The 27,721-nt window shown below is 31.2% G+C and overlaps 3 protein-coding genes across 5 annotated transcripts; 2 read left to right on the top strand and 1 right to left on the bottom strand.

Moving 5' to 3' along the window:
- Positions 1-5,420: 5,420 nt before the first annotated feature.
- Ddrgk1 (DDRGK domain containing 1) lies at positions 5,421-6,906 on the bottom strand. The gene is made up of 2 exons (XM_083107348.1): positions 6,574-6,906; positions 5,421-6,281 (listed from the first exon to the last, which is right to left on the bottom strand). Exons 1-2 carry the CDS (start codon positions 6,659-6,661, stop codon positions 5,491-5,493), a joined length of 879 nt encoding a protein of 292 aa, XP_082963474.1. The 5' UTR covers positions 6,662-6,906; the 3' UTR covers positions 5,421-5,490.
- Positions 6,907-8,431: 1,525 nt separating this feature from the next.
- Eca (transmembrane p24 trafficking protein eclair) lies at positions 8,432-10,543 on the top strand. The gene is made up of 4 exons (XM_083107351.1): positions 8,432-8,735; positions 9,552-9,766; positions 9,894-10,040; positions 10,152-10,543. Exons 1-4 carry the CDS (start codon positions 8,594-8,596, stop codon positions 10,299-10,301), a joined length of 654 nt encoding a protein of 217 aa, XP_082963477.1. The 5' UTR covers positions 8,432-8,593; the 3' UTR covers positions 10,302-10,543.
- Positions 10,544-13,098: 2,555 nt separating this feature from the next.
- On the top strand, positions 13,099-19,550 carry LOC145976264 (TATA box-binding protein-associated factor RNA polymerase I subunit B-like). Of its 3 annotated transcripts, XM_083107334.1 has the most exons (10): positions 13,099-13,381; positions 13,442-13,535; positions 13,649-13,853; positions 14,062-14,203; positions 14,275-14,417; positions 14,505-14,720; positions 14,983-15,212; positions 15,286-15,475; positions 17,410-17,850; positions 17,953-19,545. In XM_083107334.1, exons 1-10 carry the CDS (start codon positions 13,295-13,297, stop codon positions 19,055-19,057), a joined length of 2,853 nt encoding a protein of 950 aa, XP_082963460.1. In that variant the 5' UTR covers positions 13,099-13,294; the 3' UTR covers positions 19,058-19,545. The 3 variants fall into 3 exon arrangements, with proteins under 3 accessions (XP_082963460.1, XP_082963465.1, XP_082963468.1); XM_083107339.1 differs by lacking the exons at positions 13,099-13,381; positions 13,442-13,535; positions 13,649-13,853; ... (3 more) ...; positions 14,983-15,212; positions 15,286-15,475 and adding exons at positions 15,965-16,355; positions 16,429-16,722; positions 16,820-17,145; positions 17,219-17,289 and having other exon boundaries at positions 17,953-19,550; XM_083107342.1 differs by lacking the exons at positions 13,099-13,381; positions 13,442-13,535; positions 13,649-13,853; ... (3 more) ...; positions 14,983-15,212; positions 15,286-15,475 and adding exons at positions 15,966-16,355; positions 16,429-16,671; positions 16,820-17,145; positions 17,219-17,289 and having other exon boundaries at positions 17,953-19,549.
- The last annotated feature ends 8,171 nt before the right edge of the window (positions 19,551-27,721 follow it).

Here is a 27,721-nt window from a genome sequence, read left to right as displayed (position 1 = left end):
ATTCATTAGAATATTGTGATCAGATATGATAAATGTAAGATATATGAATAATTTATCACTTTGGAAAAGGCAATTTACTTTCTGCTATAATTTAAAAAAAATGTTGCTTTGTACATTTCACATTATTGAAATATTTTTCTTTACAAGGATTTCCTTCTAAGACTATAGTTTATAGTAGTGTAGGGAAAGCCGCAGCATAAATTTCATAGCATATGCTATCAAGTTGAAACATTTCAAATATTATATTATTTGTAGGCAACGGCAATAAAAGTAATTTTTTTTAGGCACCAATAGACCACACAGCCGGGTAAGCTATCGTACATTCGAAGCTTGGTGTTATCAAAAAAATCGCCAGCGATCAGTATAATTTGCTCAATAATTTGTTAGCTTTTGTCGCTATATGACATGCTACAATTATATAAGAATTATCGCAATATAATATAGCACACTTTCAAAATAAGAATTCTCTTATAACGTGTAAAAATCGGTTCAATGATTCATTTTATCTGGATTTTTATTCTTATCAAATATGCCTTTTAGTTGAGGCAGTGTCTTTATGATCTCTGAATTAAATTTCGTTTAAATTTCGCTTCCAGAATGCACAGGCAAATCGTATCTGATGTAAAACATTTTTGAAAGTAACCAGCACACAAATGATCGCTTTTCGAATTTTTTTTGAATAACCAACATACAAATTAGATCGCCTCTGGATTTTTTTTTCAATAATCAGCTCACGAATAGATCGCCTCTGAAATAAATATTTTAAATAACCAAAGCGCACATGCAAACCGCATCTGATATGAAATATTTCTAAAAACAACCAGCCTACGAATAAATTGCCTCTGGATTTTTTTGAATAACCGGCACACGAATTAAATCGCCTCTGGATTTTTTTTCAATAACCAGCACACGAATTAAATCGCCTCTGGGTTCTTTTAAACCAGCATACGAATTAGATCGCCTCTGAAATAAATATTTTAATAACCAGAGCGCACATGCAAACCGCATCTGGTATGAAATATTTCTAAAAACAACCAGCACACGAATTAAATCGCCTCTGGATTTTTTTTCAATAACCAGCACACGAATTAAATCGCCTCTGGGTTCTTTTAAACCAGCATACGTATTAGATCGCCTCTGGATTTTTTTTTAATAATCAGCTCACGAATAGATCGCCTCTGAAATAAATATTTTAATAACCAGAGCACACATGCAAACCGCATCTGGTAAAATATATAATCTGTACGTGTGTGTGTGTCTACATATATACACACACACACACACACACACACACACACACACACACACACACGTATATATATATATATGTGTGTGTGTGTGTGTGTGTGTGTGTGTGTGTGTGTGTGTGTGTGTGTGCGTGCGTGCGTGCGTGTGTGTGTGTGTGTGTGTGTGTGTGTGTGTGTGTGTGTGTGTGTGTGTGTGTGTGTGCGTGCGTGCGTGCGTGCGTGTGCGTGCGTGCGTGTGTGGGTGGGTGGATGTGAGTGTGGATGTGTGTATGTATGGACGTATGTATGTATAAAAGTGACGCGAGAGTTACATGAGGAAGCGAGGTAATAAGAACGAGCGAAATAACAACAAAAACGAACGAGGTAGAAATAGCAACAAGGATTCGAGCTCGAGAATCGGATCTTTCTTTCACACTATTATTTTCCTCTCGCTCGCATCTATTACTGTCTCGCTCGCTCCTATTATTGTCTCGCTCGCATCTATTACTGTCTCACTCGCTCTCGATTCTTGGGTCCGCTTATCTTTTCGAACTGTCTATCACGATTGTCAAGTGTGACGGAGAAAACAAGACCATGAGTAGAGAGCGAGCGAGATGACCTATCATCAAAGAGTTCCGAAGTCTTACAATCGGTTTCTTCGCTTCCTCTATCCATTCCGAATTCATGAAAATGTAAACATCTTATAAAATAAAAATTGAAACTTTTATTTTTAATTTCATCGGTTTGAAAATAATTTTAATGAATTAATGAGATTTTTGCGATTTTTGCGAAATGATATTAAACACGACGTAAATCGGATAATTTTTAATTAGTCTGATAATACAAGTTTTATAATTATATATTTAACTAAATTTATGCGATTTATATCGTGTTTGATATTATTTTAATCGCAACATTCTCATTATTCTTTTAAAATTACTTTCAAATGAATAAAAAATGCATTTTATTTTCTAACATGTATTCGTGAATATTATAAATAAAGTCTCATGTAAGAGACTTCGCAATGTTCAACATCGGAAACTTTTTCGTTATTTATAATAATTTACGACTTTAAATTGCCATAAAGTAAAAACTAAAACTTTTATATTTTATTTGATCTTTTTTGATAAAAAGGGATTAATGAAATTTTTCCGTTTAAAATGACATCAAATACAATATAATTCGGATAACTTTTACTTATTGTTATATAAGTAAAAGAATGTATCTAATTGAAAATTATTCGAATAAAATGTTGGGTTGTTTAATGTGATTTTAGTCGTAAAAACCATATTAATTCTAAAATATGTTCAGTAAGCTAAATTAAGTAATGTAAAAATTTTAGTTTCTAATACATTTTCAATGTTATCAATTGTGATGTTCACATGACATCTTCTGGTACATTTAAATATGTGAAATAAATAAATAAATAATTTTAATATGTATAATAAATTAAAATAATTTGTTTCACTGCACAATATATAGATCATTTAATATTAATTATATCGACCATATTTAGACCAGGAGACGTCATGTGAACACCACAATTAATAACATTGAAAATGTATTTGAAACTAAAATTTTTACATTACTTAATTTATCTTACTGAATATAATTTTAGAATTAATATGATTTTTACGACTAAAATCACATTAAACAACCCAACATTTTATTCGAATAATTTTCAATTAGATACATTCTTTTACTTATATAACAATAAGTAAAAGTTATCCGAAATATATTATGTTCGATGTCATTTTAAACGCAAAAATTTCATTAATCCCTTTTTATCAAAAAAGATCAAATAAAGTATAAAAGTTTTAGTTTTTATTTTATAGCAATTTAAAGTCGTAAATTATTATATTATAAATTATTATAAATTATCATAAATAACGAAAAAGTCTTCGATGTCGAACATTGCGAAGTCTCTTACATGAAACTTTATTTATAATATTCACGAATATATGTCAGAAAATGAAATGCATTTTTTATTCATTTGAAAGTAATTTTAATAGAATAATGAGAATGTTACGATTAAAATATCAAACACAATATAAGTGGCATAAATTAAAATATCAAACACAATATAAGTGGCATAAATTTAGTTAAATTTATAATTATAAAACTTGTATTATCAGACTAATTAAAAATTACCCGATTTACGTCGTGTTTGATATCATTTTAATCGCAAAAATCTCATTAATTCATTGAAATTATTTTCAAACCGATGAAATTAAAAATAAAAGTTTCAATTTTTATTTTATAAGATGTTTACATTTTCGTGAATTGCAAATGGATAGAGGAAGCGAAGAAACCGATTGTAAGAGACTTCGGAACTCTTTGATGATAGGTCATCTCGCTCGCTCTTTACTTATAGTCTTGCTTTCTCCGTCACACTTGACAATCGTGATAGACAGCTCGAAAAGATAAGCGGACCCAAGAATCGAGAGCGAGTGAGACAGTAATAGATGCAAGCTAGATAATAATAGGAGCGAGCGAAACAGTAATAGATGCGAGCGAGACAATAATAGGAGCGAGCGAGACAGTAATAGATGTGAGCGAGAGGAAAATAATAGTGTGAAAGAAAGATCAGATTCTCGAGTTCGAGTCCTCGTTGCTCGTGTTATTTCTCGTTCGCTCTTATTGTTATTTTGATCGTTCTTATTATCTTCTCGCTTCTTCACGTAATTCTCGCATCACTTTTGTACATACATACGTCTATACATACACACACTCACACACACCCACACTCACACACACACACACACACACACACACACACACACACACACACACACACACACACACACACATATATATATATATATATATATATATATATATATATATATATATATATATTGTGTATATGTATAACTTACACAGAATATTTTCTACGTAACTCGTTGTAACGCTGTTTTCCCGCAGCTTGTTACGCATACGATTGTTACGCCGCTGCGTGACAGCGAGTATCTATGACGCGGAATTCGAGAAAGAAAACAAGAATGTAATGCTTTAATGTGCGCGTACATGTATACTGAAGTAAACTATTACACGCAAGATGAAAGAGAATGATGGTACGAGATTGACTCTCCTTGTCACACAAACCGACTATAGCGCCGTCTGTCGCGATAGCGAGCAACTAATCTACTGCTCTGTTTTACTCTTGTATCGCAGTCTCACACTCAACAATATGCATGAAAATTTTGCGTACCGAAATTATTTTTACTACGATTCTAAACTCATTTCTAAAAGTTTATTTATATTCCTTCATGCAATCTCTAACAGGAAGCTATGTTATTTTGTACATATAAACTGCAACATTTTTATATTAAGCAAGTTTTGTTACGGGTTGACGTCAGAAGCTGATAAAAAAACTGTAATTTTTCAATTTTTTTTGTTTTTGACATAAAACTAGTAGGTTCCTGCTTTGTTTTTATATATACTTTAATCGTGGAGAAGGAATTATAATTCTGTGCAATCAATAAAAAAATTTCGGTATGGAAAAAAATAATCGTTTTGTCGGTAATCCGGCATCCTCTTAATATAAAAAAAATTAACTGAAATTTTTATATTTTTAATTTAAACCTTTTTTTGAAAGTTATTTTAATGAATTATTGGGTGTAATGAATTATTCAGTAGAACAATCGTTGAGTTGTCAACATTCAACATTGATTTGTTGATTCTAGAAGTAAGAGCCAAACATGTTTGATTGCTATGGATTGATCCTGCTGAATGCCTAATGAAACTGAGAGTACCGTCTGCACGGGACTTAATTCACTGCAGATAGCAAAAAATTAGGCAAAATATTTGAAAATAAAAAAATTAAAAAAAAAAAATATATATATATATATATATATATATATATATAGCATCTTTTATTTAAAAAATCCTTTATTTTATTTATATATCAATTTCTTCATCAAAACTTTATTTGCTATAATTAAAAATTGACAATAAATATATAATTCAATTTTTTATACTTTAAAATTTTATAATTTAATTTCCTAAAAAATTTCTTGTGGAAAGATGTTAAAGAACCACTATTAAGATTATAAAGCGACATAGTGTAATATTAATAAATGGAAATATTGTATAAATAAGGTAAAATCCACATAAAAAATAACTTTACTCACAATATTATAAATTTTATATAAATATAAATCGAGATGGATGAATATATTGTATCCTTTAGAATATATTGTATTATATTTATTTAATAACATAATTTACACTATATAATAAGAGAACTTAGCGTAAGATTTATCTAACTAGCTGAAACACTACAACTTTTTACAGGAGTCAAATTAATCAAATTATTCGAATTTTCAGCTAATTCTGTGATACTAATTCTACCACGTTGTTGTACAAACTTGGCAATAGATTGAAGTTCACCCTCCGAAATATAAATAAACTTCCCTCTATCGTCAATTACTCCAGTCAAATTACCATTTGCTTGCAATTCTTGAATTCTTTCTACAACACTAGCTGTTTTTAAACCAAAATGTGCAGCTAGATCTTCTAGGACCAGTACTTTATTCTGTTTTATATATACCAAGAATTCTTGCAATAAGTTTCCTTCACACTCTTTGTTTTCCTGTTCGTAACCTTCTTCTTCAATATTAAAAGCTTCTTTCATCTTTAAATATTCTTCATATTCTTTTTTCTCTTTCTCCTCTCTAGCTTTTTTCTCTGCTTCCTCTGCTCGCAATTCCTCTGCACGTTCCTTCTCAGCCTGTTTGTCTCTTTCTTCTTGTAAAAGATGCTCTCGCTTTTTACGCTCTTCTCTCTCTCGTTCAACTGCCTCTCTCTGAAGCTTTTTCTCAGCTTTAGCTGCTAACTTTGCTCGTTTTTTCGTCCCTATCTTATGATCTGGTAATTCTATTTTATCATCTGGACCATCATTATCTTCATCAACTTGTCTGTTTTCTTCTTCATACGATTGATAATTAGTATGTCCTTGCATACGATGCCTGACATTTCTCACACCAGCTGCTCTTCTTATCGGCCGACCTTGTATTACAGCATCTTGAGCATTAACATGTGTTTCTTGGATACCTGAAGGATAAAACTGGTTTATTTATTGGTAACATATGGTTGACATAATTAATTTTTCTTTAATAAATAAAAAATTAAATTCTCTTCAAGTTGGTGACTTAAGTTAATTTGATTCGATATAATTTTTTATGAACATAAATCATTTTGACTTGATATATAAATTGACAATCACTTGACAAAAATATTGACAAAAAAAAAACTATTTCAAAATCGATATAAAAAAGTTACATGATTGAAGTATATTTATCACAAGAATTTTTTTACTTTTAAAGAAAACTAAATGAAAACGTACCTTCAGATCTACGTTGTAGAAAAATGATACATATGATAATTAATATAACAATCGTCGATGCGATAAATATCAACAGATTTACATCCATTTCGGTAGATTACAACTTCAATTACAATTCAATTACGATTGGGGATTGAAATTTGATCAATCGAAAAAAGGGAATCTAGATGCTTCTTATCTTGATTACAAATTCCGATTTAATTTTTTCGATGCGTAATCGTAATCTCTCCAAACGAACTTGACAGAGCGCCAGCTGATTGTCGGAAGTATCGAATTGAAGTTTAAGATGATGGCGCCACCATCGACGTCTACTAATGTCCGCCTGCATTTCATTTGTTTTCTGACCAAAGGCACAGTATATACAGTAGCGCAACTCTCTGTCGGCATCTTTGATGTTAGCGGTAAAAATGAACTGCACATGCGCGGACTTGGTAGGTAACCAATCACGGCAGTGACCTTCTGTCTCGCTTGCTCTCTCTTTCTAACCTATTATACACACACTATACAAGGCGAGACATGACATCGGAACATACACTATACTGGGTGACTCATCTGAAATTGTATATTTCTAATCAATATAAAAGATACAATTTCAGATGAGTCACCCAGTATAGTGTACGTTCCGATGTCATGTCTCGCCCTGTATAGTGTGTGTATAACCTCAATATAGTTAGCAGACAAATTCAATATTTCGCATTTTCTATTATTGCATTCGTTTGGGAATTATTTGGGCAAGTTTAGGAAAGCATTTTCATAGTTTGGGAAATAATAGTTTATTTATAATTAATTAAAATAAATTGAACGTATAGTTAGCAGACATAAATATTTAAAAAAAATTTTTTTTTTTTAATTAACGTGAAATTATTTGGGAAATATGTCTGTAATGTTTTTAACGTTTGGGAAATAATTATTTCATCTGAAAATCGGTAAATATGTCGATGAAAGGAGCCCGCCTCGACCTCCGGGAACTTAGTCGGGCAACTTCGACTTTTTTAATTTTTTTTTTTTTAATCGTTTGTTGGTTAATTTCTTACGACAAGCATGGAGCTGACACACACACACACACACACACACGGGGGGGTGCAAGGGGGGCCTTCGGCCCCCCTCCCGCACCCACCCCGTCCCCCTCGCTTCGCGTGAAAAGTTGCAAAATGGAACCTCGCTTCGCGTGGAAAGTTGCACCCTACCGTAGGCACCCCTACCGGCGGGGTGGGTGCAGGAGGGTGCAACTTTCCACGCGAAGCGAGGTTTCACTTTGCAACTTTCCACGCGAAGCGAGGTTCCACTTTGCAACTTTTCACGCGAAGCGAGGGGGACGGGGTGGGTGCGGGAGGGGGGCCGAAGGCCCCCCTTGCACCCCCCCGTGTGTGTGTGTGTATGTGTGTGTGTGTGTCAGCTCCATGCTTGTCGTAAGAAATTAACCAACAAACGATTAAAAAAAAAAAAAATTAAAAAAGTCGAAGTTGCCCAGCTAAGTTCCAGGAGGTTGAGGCGGGCTCCTTTCATCGACATATTTACCGATTTTCAGATGAAATAATTATTTCCCAAACGTTAAAAACATTACAGACATATTTCCCAAATAATTTCACGTTAATTAAAAAAAAAAAAATTTTTTTTAAATATTTATGTCTGCTAACTATACGCTCAATTTATTTTAATTAATTATAAATAAACTATTATTTCCCAAACTATGAAAATGCTTTCCTAAACTTGCCCAAATAATTCCCAAACGAATGCAATAATAGAAAATGCGAAATATTGAATTTGTCTGCTAACTATATGATCGTGTGTGTATAATAGGTTAGAAAGAGAGAGCAAGCGAGACAGAAGGTCACTGCCGTGATTGGTTACCTACCAAGTCCGCGCATGTGCAGTTCATTTTTACCCATGCTGAAATTGCCAGAGTTGCACTACTGTATATACTGTGCCAAAGGTGACGTGTATATTCCGTCTGGCATGGGTACGACTGTTTATTCGTGATTCGATATTTTGTCGTTCTATCATCTATATTGTACCTATTATGCAAAATATGTTAAAACACGGGGGTATTTTCGTTGTTTTTTTATGCGTCCTTAAATTCGGGACAGGTTTGTATTTCCACATCGGCGAGACAGAACGAAAATGTTTCATTGAGGAGATCCCCGATGATACTACAGTCATAGGTAAAGTTCAGTGCTAAAATATTTAGCTATATATTTCAATTTAGGGCCGCCAGAAAATTATATTTTACTATAATATTTGTTATATTTCAAGATTAATTTTTCTGACATTTATATTTAAGAATAAAATTTGAATAGGTATAGTTTAATATTGGTTATGATTTTTATTCACTTTAGTTTAAGATTAATTTATGAATTTTAGATTAATATTTATAGTTATTCAATTGAATAAAAATAAATGTAGATAATTATGTTAAAAAATTGTTAATATTTTTAGTTATATCAATAATCTTAGTTATTTTTTTTTGTTAATAAATTTAATACTTTATTTAATATTTAATTTAAGATTAACTTCAATGTTAATAATTATTTATTATAAATTTTGAACAACTTTATATTATTTATTGACATATGTAATATATATTTCATTGTCACTATTAATTTATATCATAATTTACTTAAATTAAATGCATCATTTGATTTAAATGTATTAGGCCCGGTTGCACCAACGTTATTTTAGCTTTAAGCGAGACTTAAATATATGTCTATCTTTATCTTTCTTTCTAAATAAATAAAGACAGACATATATTTAAGTTTCGCTTAAAGCTAAAATAATGTTGGTGCAACCGGGCCTTAGTAATAAAATAATGTGCCATAGATTCCTTTGACGAGAATCCTATTTCAACTTGTTACCACATAGATATTAATATATGTGAATTGTATTGTATAAAATGTAGTTTCTTTTGATTTCTTAATCATTTTTATCTAAATATCTAAAGATGTTAAAAATTTTATTTTGTTTTATTTTATTTTTTGTAGTCAATTACAAAGTGGAACTTTATGATCCAAAAAGTGGGGGTTTTATGACAAGTGGTATTGGTATGCACGTTGAAGTCAAAGATCCTGACGACAAGCCTATTCTCTCAAGAGTTTACAGTTCCGAAGGTCGAATTTCCTTTACTTCACACACACCGGGAGAACATGTTATCTGTTTATACTCAAATAGTACCGCATGGTTCAGTGGTACTCAATTGGTAAAGTATATACATACTGTATAATTGATTATCATACTGAATTGACATATAAGAATATGGAAAAATAAGATAGATAAGATAAAAAATAGATCACAAATTAGATGATATAATTAAACTATTTTTACAGAGAGTACATTTGGATATTCAAGTAGGAGAACATGCAATTGATTATGCCAATGTAGCACAAAAGGAGAAATTATCAGAGCTTCAGTTAAGAATACGCCAACTATTAGATCAAGTCGGACAAATAACCAAAGAACAAAATTACCAGAGGGTATGAGACAAATTGCCAATTTACTATATAAAGCAGAGTCTTATGTAATATAAAAGAAAGTAATTAGAATTATTATAAATACATTTATATATATTTATATATATTTTCTAGTACCGGGAGGAGCGCTTTAGGCAAACATCAGAAAGCACTCATCGTCGTGTATTTTGGTGGTCTTTGACTCAAACTGTTGTTGTTCTAATTATGGGTGCATGGCAAATGAAACATCTGAAAAGCTTTTTTGAAGCAAAGAAACTAGTTTAATTGTTGCAGTAAAATATTAATCTTAGACAACAATATCTGTTTAATTATTTGTAGCTTCAGACAATTTCCATCAACATTTTTTCAACACATCACTTGCTGACATTACATTTATATGAAATTGTTAATTATCTTATAACTAATAATTGTCTAATATGTAATGTAACAATTCGTAAGAAAAATGTAGTATATATAGGAACATTTTAAATAATATATAATTCTATATAACTATAATACTTAAATAACATTTATCATTGTATTGGTTTTTTCTAATAATTATTTACATTAAGGGATATCTCGCTATCTTGATCGTCGCATACGTTGTAACGATGAGATTGCTGATTAATTTCATTTTACTTTATTTGACGGTTTCGTGTAGTTTTTGATACATTTAACGAAAAGGGTTTACTGAATAATTTTCTGACATTTAATAGAGAATATTATATAAATATCTATTTAATAAACATATTTCGAGTGTCCATATTATTCAATAAGACACAGTATATACAGGCTGTGTTCCAAAATTCACTGCCAGTACTGAAAATCTATAGTTTATGTGACGTACACTATAGATTTTCAGTACTGGCAGTGAATTTTGGAACACAGCCACAGTAGCGCAACTCTAATAATTTCAGCGTGGGTCAAAATGAACTGCACATGCGCGGACTTAGGCCCATATTCTGAATCCTCTTTTATCGATAAAAGTGCTTCTAAAAGTGGCTTATAGCCAATCAGAAGGCTTATAAGCCACTTTTAGAGGCACTTTTATCGATAAAAGAGGATTCAGAATATGGACCTTAGTGTGTAACCATGAGCAGAGATCTTCTGTCTTTGTTCTTCTCTTTATTTGCGCTCTCTCTCAATCTTATGAAAATCTTATTTGTATTTTCTAAAGTAGAATCATGAGTTTTAGTTATAAAATTATTAGAACTGCCAAAAAAATTTAGTCATTTATTATATATATTCAGCTTTAGATAATTTCATGAGAAGTTATTCTTTATAGAATTATAATTAATTTAAATGAGAAAAAAATGTTTATCTTATTAAAAAAATGTTTGTTATTGTTATTGTATTATTTATTCTTTTAAAGATAATATTTAAGATAAGATTTTTCTTTTTAGAATTTTTTTGCATTCTCAAAAGTAAAAAAATATTTCAGATGTGTCACCCTGTAGTGTATGTTCTCTGATGTCAGATGACTCACCCTGTATAACCTATATGTAATAAATTAGAAAGAGAAAGAAAATAAAGAGAAGAAGAATAAGTGAGATAGAAGGTCACTACCCTGATTGGTTACACACCAAGTCCGCGCATGTGCAATTCATTTTAACCCACGCTAACATCAAAGGTGCCGACAGAGAGTTGCGCTACTGTATATACTGTGAATAAGATCATTTAGTTTATAGTCATTTGTAATACGTCGCTCATGTACTTATGACACTTTTTTATATTTTATATCGATTTTGGAAAAATTTCCCCAGAAATTACTAAATATGATTTTTGGCTTTTATTTATAAGAAATGACGATCACACAAATGTTTTAATTAGTATATTCGTGACTCACAAATAATTCTTCATCAATTGACCCATGGTTCAATCGCTCCGAGGTAGTTTACTAGATGTTATTGACCAATCACAGTCATTCTTCTGAAGAATATATGGTTACATTCTTCAAAAGAATGGCTGTGATTGGTCAATAAACTAGTAAACGTCTAGTAAACTACCCCGGAGCGATTGAACCCGACAAGTCGAAAACGCTATAAGTAGCAATCGAATGTGATTGGTGAATTCAAACATAGGAACCAATCACATTCAATTGCTACTTAGCCGCTCAGTGAGCGGTGCATGGGTGAATGGGTGCATCCAGAAGCACAACCGCTCAGGCCTACTGCACACAGGACGCGGCAACCCGTTCCGCGCGGCGGAAGCTGACTCGATAGCCAATACAAAAGTTGGATTAAGTTCAACTTTGACGCACAGTGGATGTTATGTATTTGCTGATTGACTGTCGCGTCGACTTCCGCCGCGCGGCAAGCGTTGCCGCGTCCTGTGTGCAGGAGCCCTCACTGAGCGGCTAAGGTCCATATTCTGAATCCTCTTTTATCGATAAAAGTGCCTCTAAAAGTGGCTTACAGCCAATCAGAAGGCTTATAAGCCATTTTTAAAGGCACTTTTATCAATAAAAGAGAATTCAGAATATGGACCTAAGTAGCAATTGAATGGGTGCATCCAGAAGCACAACCGCTCACTGAGCGGCTAAGGTCCATATTCTGAATCCTCTTTTATCGATAAAAGTGCCTCTAAAAGTGGCTTACAGCCAATCAGAAGGCTTATAAGCCATTTTTAAAGGCACTTTTATCAATAAAAGAGAATTCAGAATATGGACCTAAGTAGCAATTGAATGGGTGCATCCAGAAGCACAACCGCTCACTGAGCGGCTAAGGTCCATATTCTGAATCCTCTTTTATTGATAAAAGTGCCTTTAAAAGTGGCTTATAAGCCTTCTGATTGGCTGTAAACCACTTTTAGAGGCACTTTTATCGATAAAAGAGGATTCAGAATATGGACCTAAGTAGCAATTGAATGTGATTGGTTTCTATCTTTGAATTCACCAATCACAGTCGAGTGCTACTTAGGCCGGTATTCATAGTCCGTTCTTATATTTAAGACCGTCTTAAGAACCCATTCAACCAATCAAATAGCTGCAATGCGGTCATTGATTGGTTGAATGGATTCTTAAGACGATCTTAAATATAAGAACGGACTATGAATACCGGCCTTAGCCGCTCAGTGAGCAGTTGTGTTTCTGGATGCACCCATTGCTTTCAGTCTGAAATTTCAAATTGTTTGATGATAATCCTAATTTTGATGGTCAATCGCACGTTCTGACGATTCTCCAAAGTAGAGTTAATAGTGTTAGTAGTAGTGTTGGTCAAATAAAAACCCGTAGAAAAAAAAAAGAGTATTTCGAATGTGTTTTCAATAAATTTTCGAAGATGCCGCAATGCGAAGTTTGCGGTTGCACCGATTTTTATAAAGCATCCGGTTACTCCTTTTGCTCGACATGTCAAACGCAGAATCAGGTAAGCTCGAAAGAAATGTATTTAGAAAAAAAATGCGTTATTAATATAAAAAATTTCTAGGATGCTGGAGAGGAGCTAGAACTAGAATTGCCCGTAGAAAATAATGTGAAGTTGCGAAAAACAAGAATTCGTCGTGTAAGAAGTGACAAAGCAGGTTTGCTTTTCTCATTCTAAAAGAATAATTCACATAATATACTATAATATACAAAATTAAGCAAATTTTGATTAGATATATCATCAATGAAAATCTGGTATTTTTGTATGCAGATGAGGAAGTTGGATGGACATCATGGGAATTGTATAATTTTGTCTTAATTGGTTTGACAAATGAGCTTATTGAACTCGGTGTGTCAGCTGACATAAAAATAACAGTGTTACAACTATGGGCACGATATCTAGGGAAACTGGAAATAGCTTTTATATCTAAAAATAAAAAACTGCTACCTAAATTAGCCAGGAGATATAAGAAAAGGTTATTTTAAAATTTATTCTATTTATATAAACCATTTTTTTTTTTCAGATTAACATAAAAGAGTTTATTGAAATTTTTATGTTATTCTATGTATATTCTGTGTTCAAACACATTTAAGATATATATATTTCTAGAAAAAGATAATTTCAAGAGTCTGCAAATTTTATATTCATTCAGAATAATGCATTATATGATTTTTTTTTTACAGAGATGCTGAAATTATATATGGCAAGGTCTTGTCACAAAAAAAAAGTAAGAAACGAAGAAAAGTTGAAAGTAATGCAACAGATTCTGCAATTTCTATCTCTTTAAGTGAAGAGACTTCTTTAAGAGAATTAAATAGGAATAAAGTATGATTTGACAAATATATTTGATTTGTGAAATGTAAGAATAAGTTGTAAATATAATATATTCTTTACAGAAACTTATGATTACTGCAGATTACGATAGATTTATGGAGTCACAAATGAGTTCAGAAGGAGATACACTGAGTACATTTAATCAAAGTGTATATAGCATGCAATCTAGTACACACACGCAACACACAAAACAATCTTTTGAAAGGTAAAAAGAAATCCAAATAGGTATACCTAACAATTGAAATATACAATATTGCACTCTGCTATTTTTTTATGTTTCTTTTTATTACAGAATACATTTTAATTCTTTTGCTAAGGAGGAAACAAGAAAGATAAAAGAAATGGCAAAGAAAATACCAAGATACAAATGCACAGAATACAAACAAAATCATATAACAACTCAGTACAAAACAGGACCGGAATTAATTACACCCATGAAATTGTGGGCAATCTTGTATTTGGCATTAAGAATTCATAATCAAGATATACATTTAAGTGATATGCTAAGGTACAGTTTGTATTTTATTTGTACTCAAACACTTTCCAAAATAATAAGATACAATGTTGCATTTACACTATAGTAAAAGAAGATATTTTTTTATAATAATATGTATTATTTTATAGGTTTTTTATAATGTGTTTTTATATTAAAATGTAAACATTTTTCAATATTAATATTGTGATCTTTAGATCTTAGCTTATATATATCCTATTATATACATGTGCTTATTATTTTCTATATTTTTCATATTAATGCAATTTTTTTGTAGATATGGGAGAGAAGGGCATTTATCTTATTACAAATTGGATCGATTGATACCTCCTGAAGTGGCTTTAACACGAAATGATATAAATTTCTTATCACGAGCTATGGACATAACGCATAAGGGAATGAGAAGAATAATTGGAAGAATGGCGAAATTTCTTGGCGTTACGAAAATAATTTGTCCCGATTTTTTACCGCTTATCAATCGATATTGCAGTGAATTGAATTTACCAAGTATGGATGAATCAAAATATCTTAATTTGATGCACATATAGAAAATACAAAAGTAAAAAAACTGTATTTTTAGGAGGGATATTGTTATACACAGAAAGATTTGTAGCTTTATCTCCACCAAAAATGAAGTTTGATAAAAAGTCCTGTATTCCCAATTATGAAGGTCGTGCTATGGCATTTATTATTGTAGTATTGAAAACGTTATTGAGTTTGGATGGCATTACAGAATATGAAATCAGTAATGTTGCCGATAAAATTAATAGGTATGTATCAAATAGAATTTCATAATGATGACATTTGAGACACACAATTTAAATATATATTATTCTTCAATAAATTTATAATAATTTATATCAAATTACTATGATAGCAGCTGAATTTTAACCTTTAGAGGACTGAGATATCTTTTTTAGTGAAATCTTGTAAATTTCACATTAGAAACTCATATATATGCATTATACAAAGTTATTGTACAGGTTTGAGCCATTATGGTTTCCAGCCCTCTAAAGCTTAAGAAATAGTCTAAATGGAGAAAATATTTTCAGGTTTTTTATATTATATAATACAATATAATATTATAATTAAGATTATTGTAATATTTTTATTCTAATATTATTTAATGCATTAAATACACATAAAAAGTGTCATTATATATACGAATAAATGATGCACATATATATATATATATATATATTTATAGATAAAATGGATAAGAGGGGATGAATGATTATAACAATTGAATATATGTACATGCATTCAATTTAGTTGATCATAATTATTTTGTGAAATATGTTTAATTTTTAAAAATCTCATGTAGACTTAAAAATCATTTTATGGACATGTCTATCTATGAAATATTCTGACAATTCTTTTAAATTTAGAATAATAATGCAAAATTAAAAATAATGCAGTGTCAATGTAAAGATTTTAATGCTCCATGTATACTAGTACATGGTGGTATTAGAAATTTTGATGATGAGTTAATTATTGAAAAAATAACAAGTTGTAAAAAAGCAGCATTCACTGGTTATCAAAGTCTGTTAAATGGTGCAAATTCTATAGAGGCTGTAGAGAGTACGTTGTGGTGGTTAGAATGTGACGAATTCTTCAATTGTGGTTACGGATCGGTTTTAAATAATATAGGTATACAAATGTAAATGATTGTGTCCAATATAATCAAATTATGACATGTTATATTATACTAAATGCTTGTTAGGAAATATACAAATGGATGCATGTATAGTAGATGGTTCTAAGTTGGAATGTGGATCTGTAGCAGCAGTGTCAGATATAGAGCATCCGATATCACTGGCTAGATATGTTCTTGATAATTTTCCCAACTCTATTGTAGTAGGGGAAGGTGCAAAAAAATTAACAGAAAATGCAAAATTAAATTTGTTATCTAAGGGAAATATGATCGCACCTACAGCATATTTAGCTCATATTAATAAAAAAACAGGCAATTGCAATATTAATCTGGATATTGGAGATAATTATACGAATAGAGAAAGTAAAATGTGCATGCAATATCTGGAGAAAAAAATTGTTTTGATAAGAAACTAATCTGATAAAATTTTTCACACACACACACACACACACATACACAGATTATGGAAGCACCGTTGGCTGCATAGCTTACGACGGATGTACTATTGCTGCAGGAATTACAAGCGGTGGTTCAAATGCAAAATTAATGGGCAGTGTAGGCGATTCTATACTAGGTTGCAGTATATATGCTAATAGAAATGTAGGATGTTTATTAACAGGTCATGGAGAATCTATTGCAAAACTTGGTTTATCAAGAATCATTGCAAACGATATTGAAAAAGGATATTCTTCATGGAAAGCTTTGAAAAGAAATCTCGATTATATACTAAATAAATATAATTATATTGTCGGTGGTATCGTATTTGAAAAATCTGCTGAATTGAGTGTATACTTTACCTCTCATAGAATGCCCTATGCTGTAATTATGAACGATTGCATGACATTTGGTTCAACTTTAGATGACAAGAAGGTGGAAAGATATACCGAGATATACCAAAGACACTTTCCGTGCGATTGTAGATTGCCTTTTGTAAATAATTTGACATTGCAATATATCATGCTCTTTCTCCTAAAATCTGCTATGTCATCTTCTATTTTGATCTAATGTTCTAATTTCTTAATGTTCTAATCATAATTTTTTTTATTTCAGTGCAATTAACAATGAAGGTATAAGTGATACAAAACTATTTAGTTTTCGAGAATGGCAGAAGTACATTGAATGTAGAAAAGCTGTTTTAGCTAATGCACACTATCCCACCAAGTTAAAATACAGTTCGCACATACCAGACGTAAATAGCTTATATGTCAAATTTTTGGAGGCCATTGATTCCAAAGTGGACAGAGAAGAGCCTGAAATAATTACAAACAAGCATCTAATATCGCGTAAACTTGTTCACGCAATGAAGCAGTGTATTACTAATATAAGTTACATTGATTTACCAATAAATGAGACGAACGAGTTCTCTCCTTCATTAACGGCACATCACTCGTATCTTCAACAATTATTGGAACACCCATTATACGATCTTCCAAATGTGCTTCAAAATGGATTTTTTCCTACAAAAATTGGATATATGACAAAACCAGAATTGTAAGTATTACTATACTAAAAGTTATAGCCTCTCAGTTATAAATAAATATATTGTTATAAATAAATTAATATATAATATATTGTCCCACTCTTTTATTTTAGCCTCTACAAATTGGCCTCGCATTACAATATGCAAATACATTTCATTGATTCAAATTTGCATTTTGTTGAAAAGACTGTAAGACCTTTTGAGCAAACAAAAATGGCTAGTATAAAAGATTTGAAGGATAATATAGCAATACAGGATTCTTTGAAGGAAGAAATCGAGAAAAAAGAAGATTTCATTGAATATTTACATAGCAAAATGTCTTGTTGTCTCAAAATTGATGTAAAGAAAAGACAGTATTATGACAATATTTGTAATCCAATTATAAAGGTCCTTCCATTAGCATCGTCAGATGAATTTATATTCAATGAGATTTTGCCGAATGGTAAATTGTCAATCCCAACGTCAGACAACGCCAACGACGATGAAAATGATAATGATGATGAAAATGATACATGTTTAAAAGATATTGTTTCCAAAGAAACGGCATTATTGTTATCCAAATTTTGTAAAGAATACGATATGGATCTTTCAAGTACAGAAAAAAGAGCTATATTTAAAAATTTAAATCAAATAAAGAAACAAAAGCACAAAATTTTTAGAAATGCACGCGGTAAATTCATAAAGCAAAATAATATCAAAAACCCAGAAAAAGATGATTCTTATACAGAAGAATCTGAAATTATTTCAAGAGAAAGTTTTGAAATTAAAAATATATTACCAAACATTTCCGATATTTTGAATTTAAGTACCAATGCATCTATTTTTGATGACTTCATGAAAAATGAAATTGAATATGATCAGTTGGAAAATAGTAAAGAACCAGTAATTAATGATACTGCTTTTATATTAGATGAAAATTTGGATGACCACACTCTCAAATTGCTCAGACCTTTTAAAGATTATTGGATGTATCATTGTAATTTTAGTCGTGTGAAGACCAAAAATTTTGAATTATTCGAGAAAATGTTGCCAAGGAGTTTTCGATGGTTACTAAATGAATGCGCAGGTATCATTGAAATGTCAAAGGAAGATCTTTATGAAGAAGTATGTCTCATTGAAGCTTATTATGCTTATTTTTCGGAGCAATCCACTCCGTCAAATTCAAGTACCGAAAATAGCAATAAAGCGTATATTAATGCAATTTTGAGGAAATGGTAAAGCAAAACGAAAAATACTATCGATTCAACTAATACGAGTTCAAATCTGTGATATTGTAATTATATTTTAATAAATGAAGAATTGATAATATTTTTCGAAATACTTATAAGGTAATTAAAAATACAAATTTTGAGAATTAATTTTACATCAGAAAATTAACAAAAAAGATTATGTACGAGAATCCTTGAAAACTTTGTTACAAAGATATAGGTCTTCAAAGGCCCATTAGAGAATAATTCCTACTCTTATTATATTTAAATTCACTAGATTTTTACATGATGTCACCTAAAACAATTAGTTTATTCAATGCCCATTAATAATATAATCTGCAATAACGACAGTTGCGAATTTTAATATGTAATATCTCTGATACTTTTTTTCATGTATGAGAAATATAATTAATGCGTAGATATGAATAAAAGCTTGTGTTAATTCAAAATCGTTTTGAAAATCTTATTTAAAATGTGTAGTTATTATTATGTTTGTGTTAATAATAAAAAAATTTGCCATTTTTAAATGATTGTTATCTTTTAATAAAGCCCCTTCATATAATTTTTCTTTTATTGTTCCAAAGTAGAAATACTCTTAAAAAAGTATGTAATCTTAAAGTATTATATCTAAGTATTATGTAGAAATACTTTTAAAGTTTATATAGATCTTCACTTACACCCTTACATATATATGTACAAATTTATATTAATATAATTATATATATATATATATATATATATATATATATATATATATATATATATATTAAAATTATATGATAGTTGAAAACTGAAAAAATATTCTTCTCAAAAATAAAAAGAATGATAATTTATAATAATTTTATGAGTTTATAATCTTGTATATCTTTTTTATATAATCGATATGAACAATGATCGTCAATCAGTTTTTAATATATAAATTCTGTTTTAAAATAATGGAAGAATTTCATATTACATGATGACTTAAAAAAAAAGAGAGATATTTATTATATATATTTATTCTCTAAATAACGAGATTAATATGTTGATGAAAATAAATATTAATCTATACACGCACAAGCACATATATATGTATATGTATACCGCTACAAGATAAGCTTCTGTATTCTTATGTCACAGTGTATTGTGACAACGACTCTACCGACGTAACTATACGCACGCCCGAGAGTGGCGAATTGTCGTGCTTGAGGCGCCTTTTATGCGAATTTTTAAACATTTATAACTAAAAAAAGGAAGCCTCTATTGAAATTTTTTTATTCTTGATTTTCGTATTATTTTATCATGAAGAATCACCCCTTAAATTTTGGTCCCCCTCTTGCCGAACATCCTGTATATACAGGGTGATCCATTTAAGTAAGGCTACTTAAATATCTCTTCGAATTATGATATTCGATACCATTCACATTATGCAAAAAATATTTTTTACATAATGTGAATGGTATCGAAGGACCAATATCCGGCAAGAATATTTTTTTTTCAAGGTCATTTTTTTAGGAGTTTTCAAGGTCATTGATGTTTTTTGCATACAACTATATATTTTTTTTATTGCATCGTGTAGCTGATCAAAAAATACGTTCAGACATGTATATTTTGAATCTTATATTAGTACCAATCTTTTATATCTATTTCATGATGAAAAATTGAGTATGAGTGTTAGTTAAGTTTATTAGTGTTGCCGCTTAGCGGCAAGCAAAGAAACATGAATATTGTAGTAAAATAATGTCTTTGCAATATCTTTATTATATTACACTGCAATATGCAATGTTGCTGCAATGTTGTTGCTTCTGTGCTATATGGATGCATACATATACAGGGTGTAACTTAAAAAGCTCCCACTAAGCAAATAGTGTTATTCTTGATTAAAAATCGAGTCGAAAAGTCCTAAACCGTTTTTTTTTCTATAATGCTTAATAAAGCAGTAATTATTGAATAAAGTCGCGCCAATCAGCACCGATCTTTCACACGTCAGTGAACCCGGCTAAAAATCGGCTCGATTTTTAATCAAGAATAATACTATTTGCCTATTGACAGCTTTTTAAGTTACACTAAAAAAAAAATGTAATTTGCATTATATATATATATATATATATATATATATATATATAATGCAAATTACATTTTTTTTCTTTAAAACAACTATGTATTTTCATTATAATAATTGATTCCTCTCATTATTTTGTGCATAATAGTAGTATCGAGCTAAGATAATCGAGAAATAAATAGTTTATGAAATATTTTGTGGTTCTGTAAAATGTTGTCAATTTAAAGTATAAAATATATCTCGTAAACTATTTAATTTTTAGCTATCTTACTTTTATATCTTTTTACGTGGAATATTGTGAGAAATCGATTTATATAGATAAATTAGAGGGTATTAGTTTCATCACAGCACTGTAATATTATAGTAACATTGCAACAACATTTTTCTGCAAGATTGCATCATTGTAGAAACATAGCGATCGAAATATGTTGCTTCAAAATTGCTGTAATATTGCTGCAACAATAAAATGTCCGCTTACGGAAATATAATTTTTTATGTTATCTTTTCCGACAAAGCAAAAAAATGTCTTTATTGACATCTTTTCACTTTGTCGAAAAAGATAACATAAAAAAGATAATAGTATGTGGCACGCGTTTCTCCACTTGCTACGCGGTGATGCCACTCCTAACTCGTATTCGATATTTATCATGAAATGTATATAAAGAACTAATATTAATATAAAATCTAAAGTATATTTTTTTCCTTCTCATTCAGAGAGCGTACATGTGCTACATAGATATTGCTCTGATTGTGTGCGTGTGTCCTCTTAACATCAGTTTATCAGTTTAATTTCTGACAAACTGAATTTAAAATAATTTATTGACTAATCTGAATTCCTTGTTGGGATTCAGAATATTAAACAGATTATTTGAAATTAGACGGATAAATGGGAAATAATTCATTTATTTTGCGTGTATTAAAAAGTATTCCTATTGCCGAGTGTCGATAATTATGTCCATGAATCAAGTCACCTTTTAATCATTATATGGACAAAAAATTAAAAAGTCACTCAATTCGGGTCATAAGATGGCTTTTAGCCATTTTTCCGTCGACTTAACGATGTCAGTAAAAGATGCTGTGACAAAAATATGTCCAGTTTTAGTAGTACTATTTTAAAATACTTTAGTAGTAGCTATTTTAAAATTATACTATTTTTATTGCTGCAACATTGCTAAAATAATATTGTTAAATAATGTCTTTGCAATATTTTTGCAACATTATAATGCAATGAGTAATGTTGCAACAATGTTGTACTGAGCAATGTTGACTAAACTTCGTCCCTCCCCAGTGGAAGGTCTCTCAGATAATAATGACCCTAAAGCCGGACAAAAATCCTGCAGAATCCCAAATCTTACAGACCTACCAGCCTACTACCAATAATACCTAAAATATTTGAGTCTCTACTACTTTTAAGGTTGCTACCAGTTATAGAAGAGAGAAATTTGATCCCAGCTCACTAGTTCGGCTTTAGACAAAACCATGGAACTATCGAACAGGTCCACAGGCTCGTGGATAAAATTGCTCAATCTTTTGAAAAAAAAAGGAGTATTGTTCAGCTACCTTCCTGGATATATCTCAAGCGTTTGACCGAATGTGGCATGATGGTCTACTTTATAAGATCAAAATAAATCTCCCTAATAATGACTTCTTCAGTTAGTTCTTCAGTAGCCTTCTAAAATCTTACCTTGAAGACAGGCACTTTCTGGTCAAAAATGGTGAAACTCTTACTAGACTCTGCCCAATTCAAGCGGGAGTATCACAGGGCAGCGTGCTCGAGCCAATTCTATACTTGCTTTATACAGCAGATCTACCCATAAATAATGCAGTCACAGGAACATTTACTGATGACACTGCAGTCTTAGCCTCGCACACAAACCCATTGGTTGCTTCTGACATCTTACAGTCAAGTCTCAACAGCATATCTTTCTGGACCAAAAACTGGAGAATCAGAGTTAACGAGACAAAATCAACTCACGTCACTTTTACAACTAGACGTGAATTTGCCCTCCAGTCAAACTAAACAACGTAGAGGTGCCCCAGACTGAGCATGTTAAATACCTGGGAATATATCTGGACAGGAGACTGGTGTGGAGTAAACACATTTTCGCCAAGCGTAAGCAACTGGGACGGCAATTACGCAAAATGTGCTGGTTGCTTGACAGTAATGCACAGCTAAACCTCACTAGTAAACTGCTATTTTATAAAGCTATACTAAAACCCATTTGGTCTTATGGAATCCAGCTGTGAAGTACAGCATCTCACTCCAACATCGAAATCATTCAAAGATTCCAATCAAAGATGCTAAGAATAATAACAGCTGCACCATGGTTCGTGACAAACGATTCCTTACATCATGATCTGAACATTCCCATGGTGGGGGAGGAGATTGAGCGAAGAATCAAGACTTACAAAGAGAGAATCACAAATCATTCAAATAATTTAGCTAAACATCTTATGACAAGAAGAAATTCACGCAGATTAAAAAGGAGAACTCCAGCAGACCTACTTACTAATTGACATAACGTCATTTCAAGTTCAAAATGTGTCATTGGATACATTTCTTACAAGTTCACTTATTAACAAACTAATTGCTGAATGTCCTTAGGACAGATTGTAAGTTAGTGATAGGAGCCAAAAAAAAAAAGGAAACAATATTTTTGGAGATGAAAATTCGCTTTATCTTGTCTATCCTATATATATATATATATAGGATATACTAGTAATTTTTGTCTATATAATAATATTAATATATAATAATACTAATATGTAATATAATAAATATATATATATATATATATATATATATATATATTTATTATATTACATATTAGTATTATTATATATTAATATTATTATATAGACAAAAATTACTAGTTAAAAATATATATAGAAAAATCATTAATCAATTTTTTATTAATATTTTTTTAAAGTAAATTATTTAAAAAATGTTAAATTATATATAATTTATATTTTTTATGTGAAAGAGATTTTAAAATATATTTATTTAAATAAATAATAATTTCCTCAATAATTTAATCTCATTTTTCTAAGTTTACATTAATATATAAATCTTAATTTATGCAGATTAATTTTTTTTAATATCACCAAATGTACAAATTTTATTTTGTGAAATAATATTTTTTATAATGAAATGCGAAAAATTAATTTAAAGTACACGGCATATGTAATTTCCACTATAATCTTTAATTTATTGTTATTGAATTTTTTTTGCATAGACGAGATCAGTATTTGTTATAAGTATCTATATATGTATCTATTTTGATCTAACACAGACTATTGTCAAAAGATTTGTTCTTTTTAGTTGAATCTTTTTGTATTTCCTTTTCTTTTTTCAAAAAATAAAACTAAATATATATCTATCTTATTCTACTCCAATATTTAGTTTACCTAAAAAGAACAAATCTAAAGAGAACATAAGTGCCTCGGGCGAATGCAATTATCAACTTCTATTTAATTAACTATGCTAACTTGAAAAAGGAAAAGAAGATCTAATTTGACTAGCAACAGGTGAAAATGGGTATGAAAAAGATTAAGTGAAAAAAATAAAAGATTATCAGAAAAGTTTTCTTAAGAAGAGGAAATAAAAAAAAAAAAGAATTCTTATAAAGGATACGAGCATAGATACTTTCGAACATAGGCTTCCGGATAGTAACAAACTTACAATTGTCAACGATTGTTTAACTGCGTTTCACTTCATCTTGTTATTCTTCTATATTTAATTGACTTACGTTGACTCAAAAAAAGAGTCTAATTTGACTGGCTATCAACAGGTGAAAATTATTGAGTAAAAACAAAAAAAGGGACTATCTTCAGAGCAGTGGCGTAGTAATGGGGGGGCGGAAGGGGCGGTCCGCCCGGGGCGCCGTTTTAACAGGGGCGCAATTGAGTATTATGTAAATGTATTTTTATTGCTCAAAACTCGAGCATTGTTTAATCAAGTATGAAAATCTCACCTTTTCTCTAACTTGTCTAATAGAAGCATGAAGCACCTAATAAAACTCGACATTTCTCTATTTTATCTATTGCTATCATAGTTTCTAGTGTAAAATAAGAAAACTGTTTTGTCTTTGCTTATACTATCTTTGCTAATACGCTCTTTCTTTCTCCGCGCGGTTCGATTGCTTCGAAACAATCGAACGGCGCGGAGACAAACAAGTTAACTCTTGTTGATTCCACGGTATTTTCTGTGCTGCGCTTGTTAGTATAACCTGCAAATCCTCAGTTTTGAGTCAATCTTTCGCGGATTGTCTATAGTACATAGCATACGGCTTATATATACAGGGTGTTAGAAAAGTCTGGAAACGGTCAAATATCTCGAAAATAACAATTACATATTTTTTCTTAAAAACAACTGTGTGTTTTCTTTACACTAATTGATTCCTCTCATTATTTTGTACATAAAAGTATTAAGGTAAGATAATCGAAAAATGAATATTTTACAAGATATTTTATGGTTTATGTAAAATTAAGAAATTATTTCAAGCCTCATAACTCGAAAAATACTCAATAAAGAAATACTTTATTATAGTGGTTTGGAAAGCTCTCGAGATAAGCTACAAGAATAAGTAATAAAAAATAGGGGGTCCCGTTTAAAAAATTCTAGGTGACCTTGCTCTGACCTTGGCGACGCCACCCAAGGTTAAACTCATAGCGCCAGTAAATAGATCTTTTGAAATCCTATAACTTTGGTTGGAAACATTTTTCTCAAAAACGTTTCGTTTTCGAGATATTTGACCAGACTTTTCTAACACTCTGTATATATGTATCAACAGTTAACGCTCTGTCGCTAAAGAACCGGTAAGTATTTAAAACATTTGTTATCTTTAAAGAATTAATATATATATATCGTATATATACAGTACAGGCGCCCCATTTTCCCTTACTACGCCACTGCTTCAGAGAATGCTCCTAAAAAGAGAAGAAAATTTAGAAAAATAAGACATTTCGAGATTTAGAATATAAAAATATATATCTGAACATTTGTGAACACGTCCGATCTCGTCCATGGGCGGCACAAACTCGCAATTGTTCAACTACATCTCGCTTCGTCATATAAATATATTATAAATCCGTGAGGGCGACGCTATCAGATGTGACGCAACTGGACTCGGCTGGGCTCGGTTCATCTCGGCTTGTCTCGGCGTCAGTCGCTGTCAGTAGGTGTTCGGCTCGTGTCAGTGGTGGTCAGTAGTAAACACCAGGTCGTACGAGACGAATGGTCGGTGTTACGGTACTCGTGCGTCCTGCACTACCGCTAAAGGAGCACTGTCGCGCGCGTGTTGCGTGCGTGCATGCGTGCGTGTGTCTCACGCATTGAAAAGCGCACACCTGCGATCAGTGCGGATCGGTACTATCGGTAGTATAGTGCATGGCACGCACTGCGTGCGACTATTAGGGGACGGTTGGACCCTCGTGCTATCTCGACACATTTCGGCAAGTCCTCGTCGACGACGCTACGTCAAATTGTGCATCCTGAAAGAGAGGAAGGTTCATCGGTGCTACGACGACGACGACGTAGCTGCCCTCGCGATTCTCACGGGTAAGTCTCTGTCTTTCCCCGATGAGTTCTCCGCAAGTTATCGTACAACGACCTCGTTTAACTCACATTTTAGTACTCTTTTTTTTTCCTCCCTATCTTACTTACCTATGCCGGGAAGGAGCGCGTTTTTTCCCGCCAGTTCGTATCTGTTGTACAAACACACAGATAATTTGTAGAACTTTGACTCTACGAAATGTCAATGTCGTTCCCCTCCAGGGAATACTTGTCAAATTTAATAAATAAGTCGCATGTTTTATGTGTTACCTATTTTATGAGATTCTCGATAAGTAATCATTATAAATACTCTTTGTATATTCCGAAAATATAATCAAGGAAAGAAGAATCATAATTGTCGTGAATAACTTTGGCGCGAAAACATTCAGGCGGCATGGATCTGGCTCCCCTTTGCTCCCCTTCCGGTGTATATCTTTTCTTTTGCACCTGCTGTGAACTCGAGACACTGACGAAAACGCGAAACGAGACAAGTATTAGATAAGCTTAGTAGTATAAGATAAACATTTTTTTTATTTTAAAATTTTGTGTACCATTAATTTTTCATATTGTCTCATTTATGCTATGATTATTACAATTTATTAATGATTTTCAACTTTTTAAGAACGAGTATTTTTTGAAAAATCAAATTTTTACAAAAGCCAAGAAAAATATTTATTTAACGAAAACAAACATAGTTTTGATTAAAAATCAATTGAATGATATGATGTTTCTTAGAGCAATCAGTTACATAGAGACTAACTTCACACTCTACGCGCTCATACTTTAACTCTGATCTTTTCCTCTTCTCACTGATTGACTAAAACATATCTTCTTTTTTATTAGATTGCGAATAAGAGAAAGGAAATGCCTATCAATAAGTCTTAATATATATAATTCTTCTGCACTTGTTTTTCTTCCGGTTTCTACTGATTTCGCATGTTGATTGAGAGATTTCTTTGATCAATCCTGAAGTCACTAAATTTTCAGAGAGCTTCAAATTTTAGAAGGGAAATGAAAGAAAAACATGAAAAAAAGTCAATATCGATTAAAGTTAAAAATTTATGTACATGTATTTTGAA

This window comes from Camponotus vicinus, unplaced genomic scaffold (genome assembly GCF_025532165.1).
Source record: "Camponotus vicinus isolate PSW18456_S1 unplaced genomic scaffold, iyCamVici1.0 SCAF_1, whole genome shotgun sequence".
NCBI classification, from domain to species: domain Eukaryota; kingdom Metazoa; phylum Arthropoda; class Insecta; order Hymenoptera; family Formicidae; genus Camponotus; species Camponotus vicinus.
Note: the sequence above shows the minus strand (reverse complement) of the source record. Positions and strands in the feature narration are given on the sequence as shown.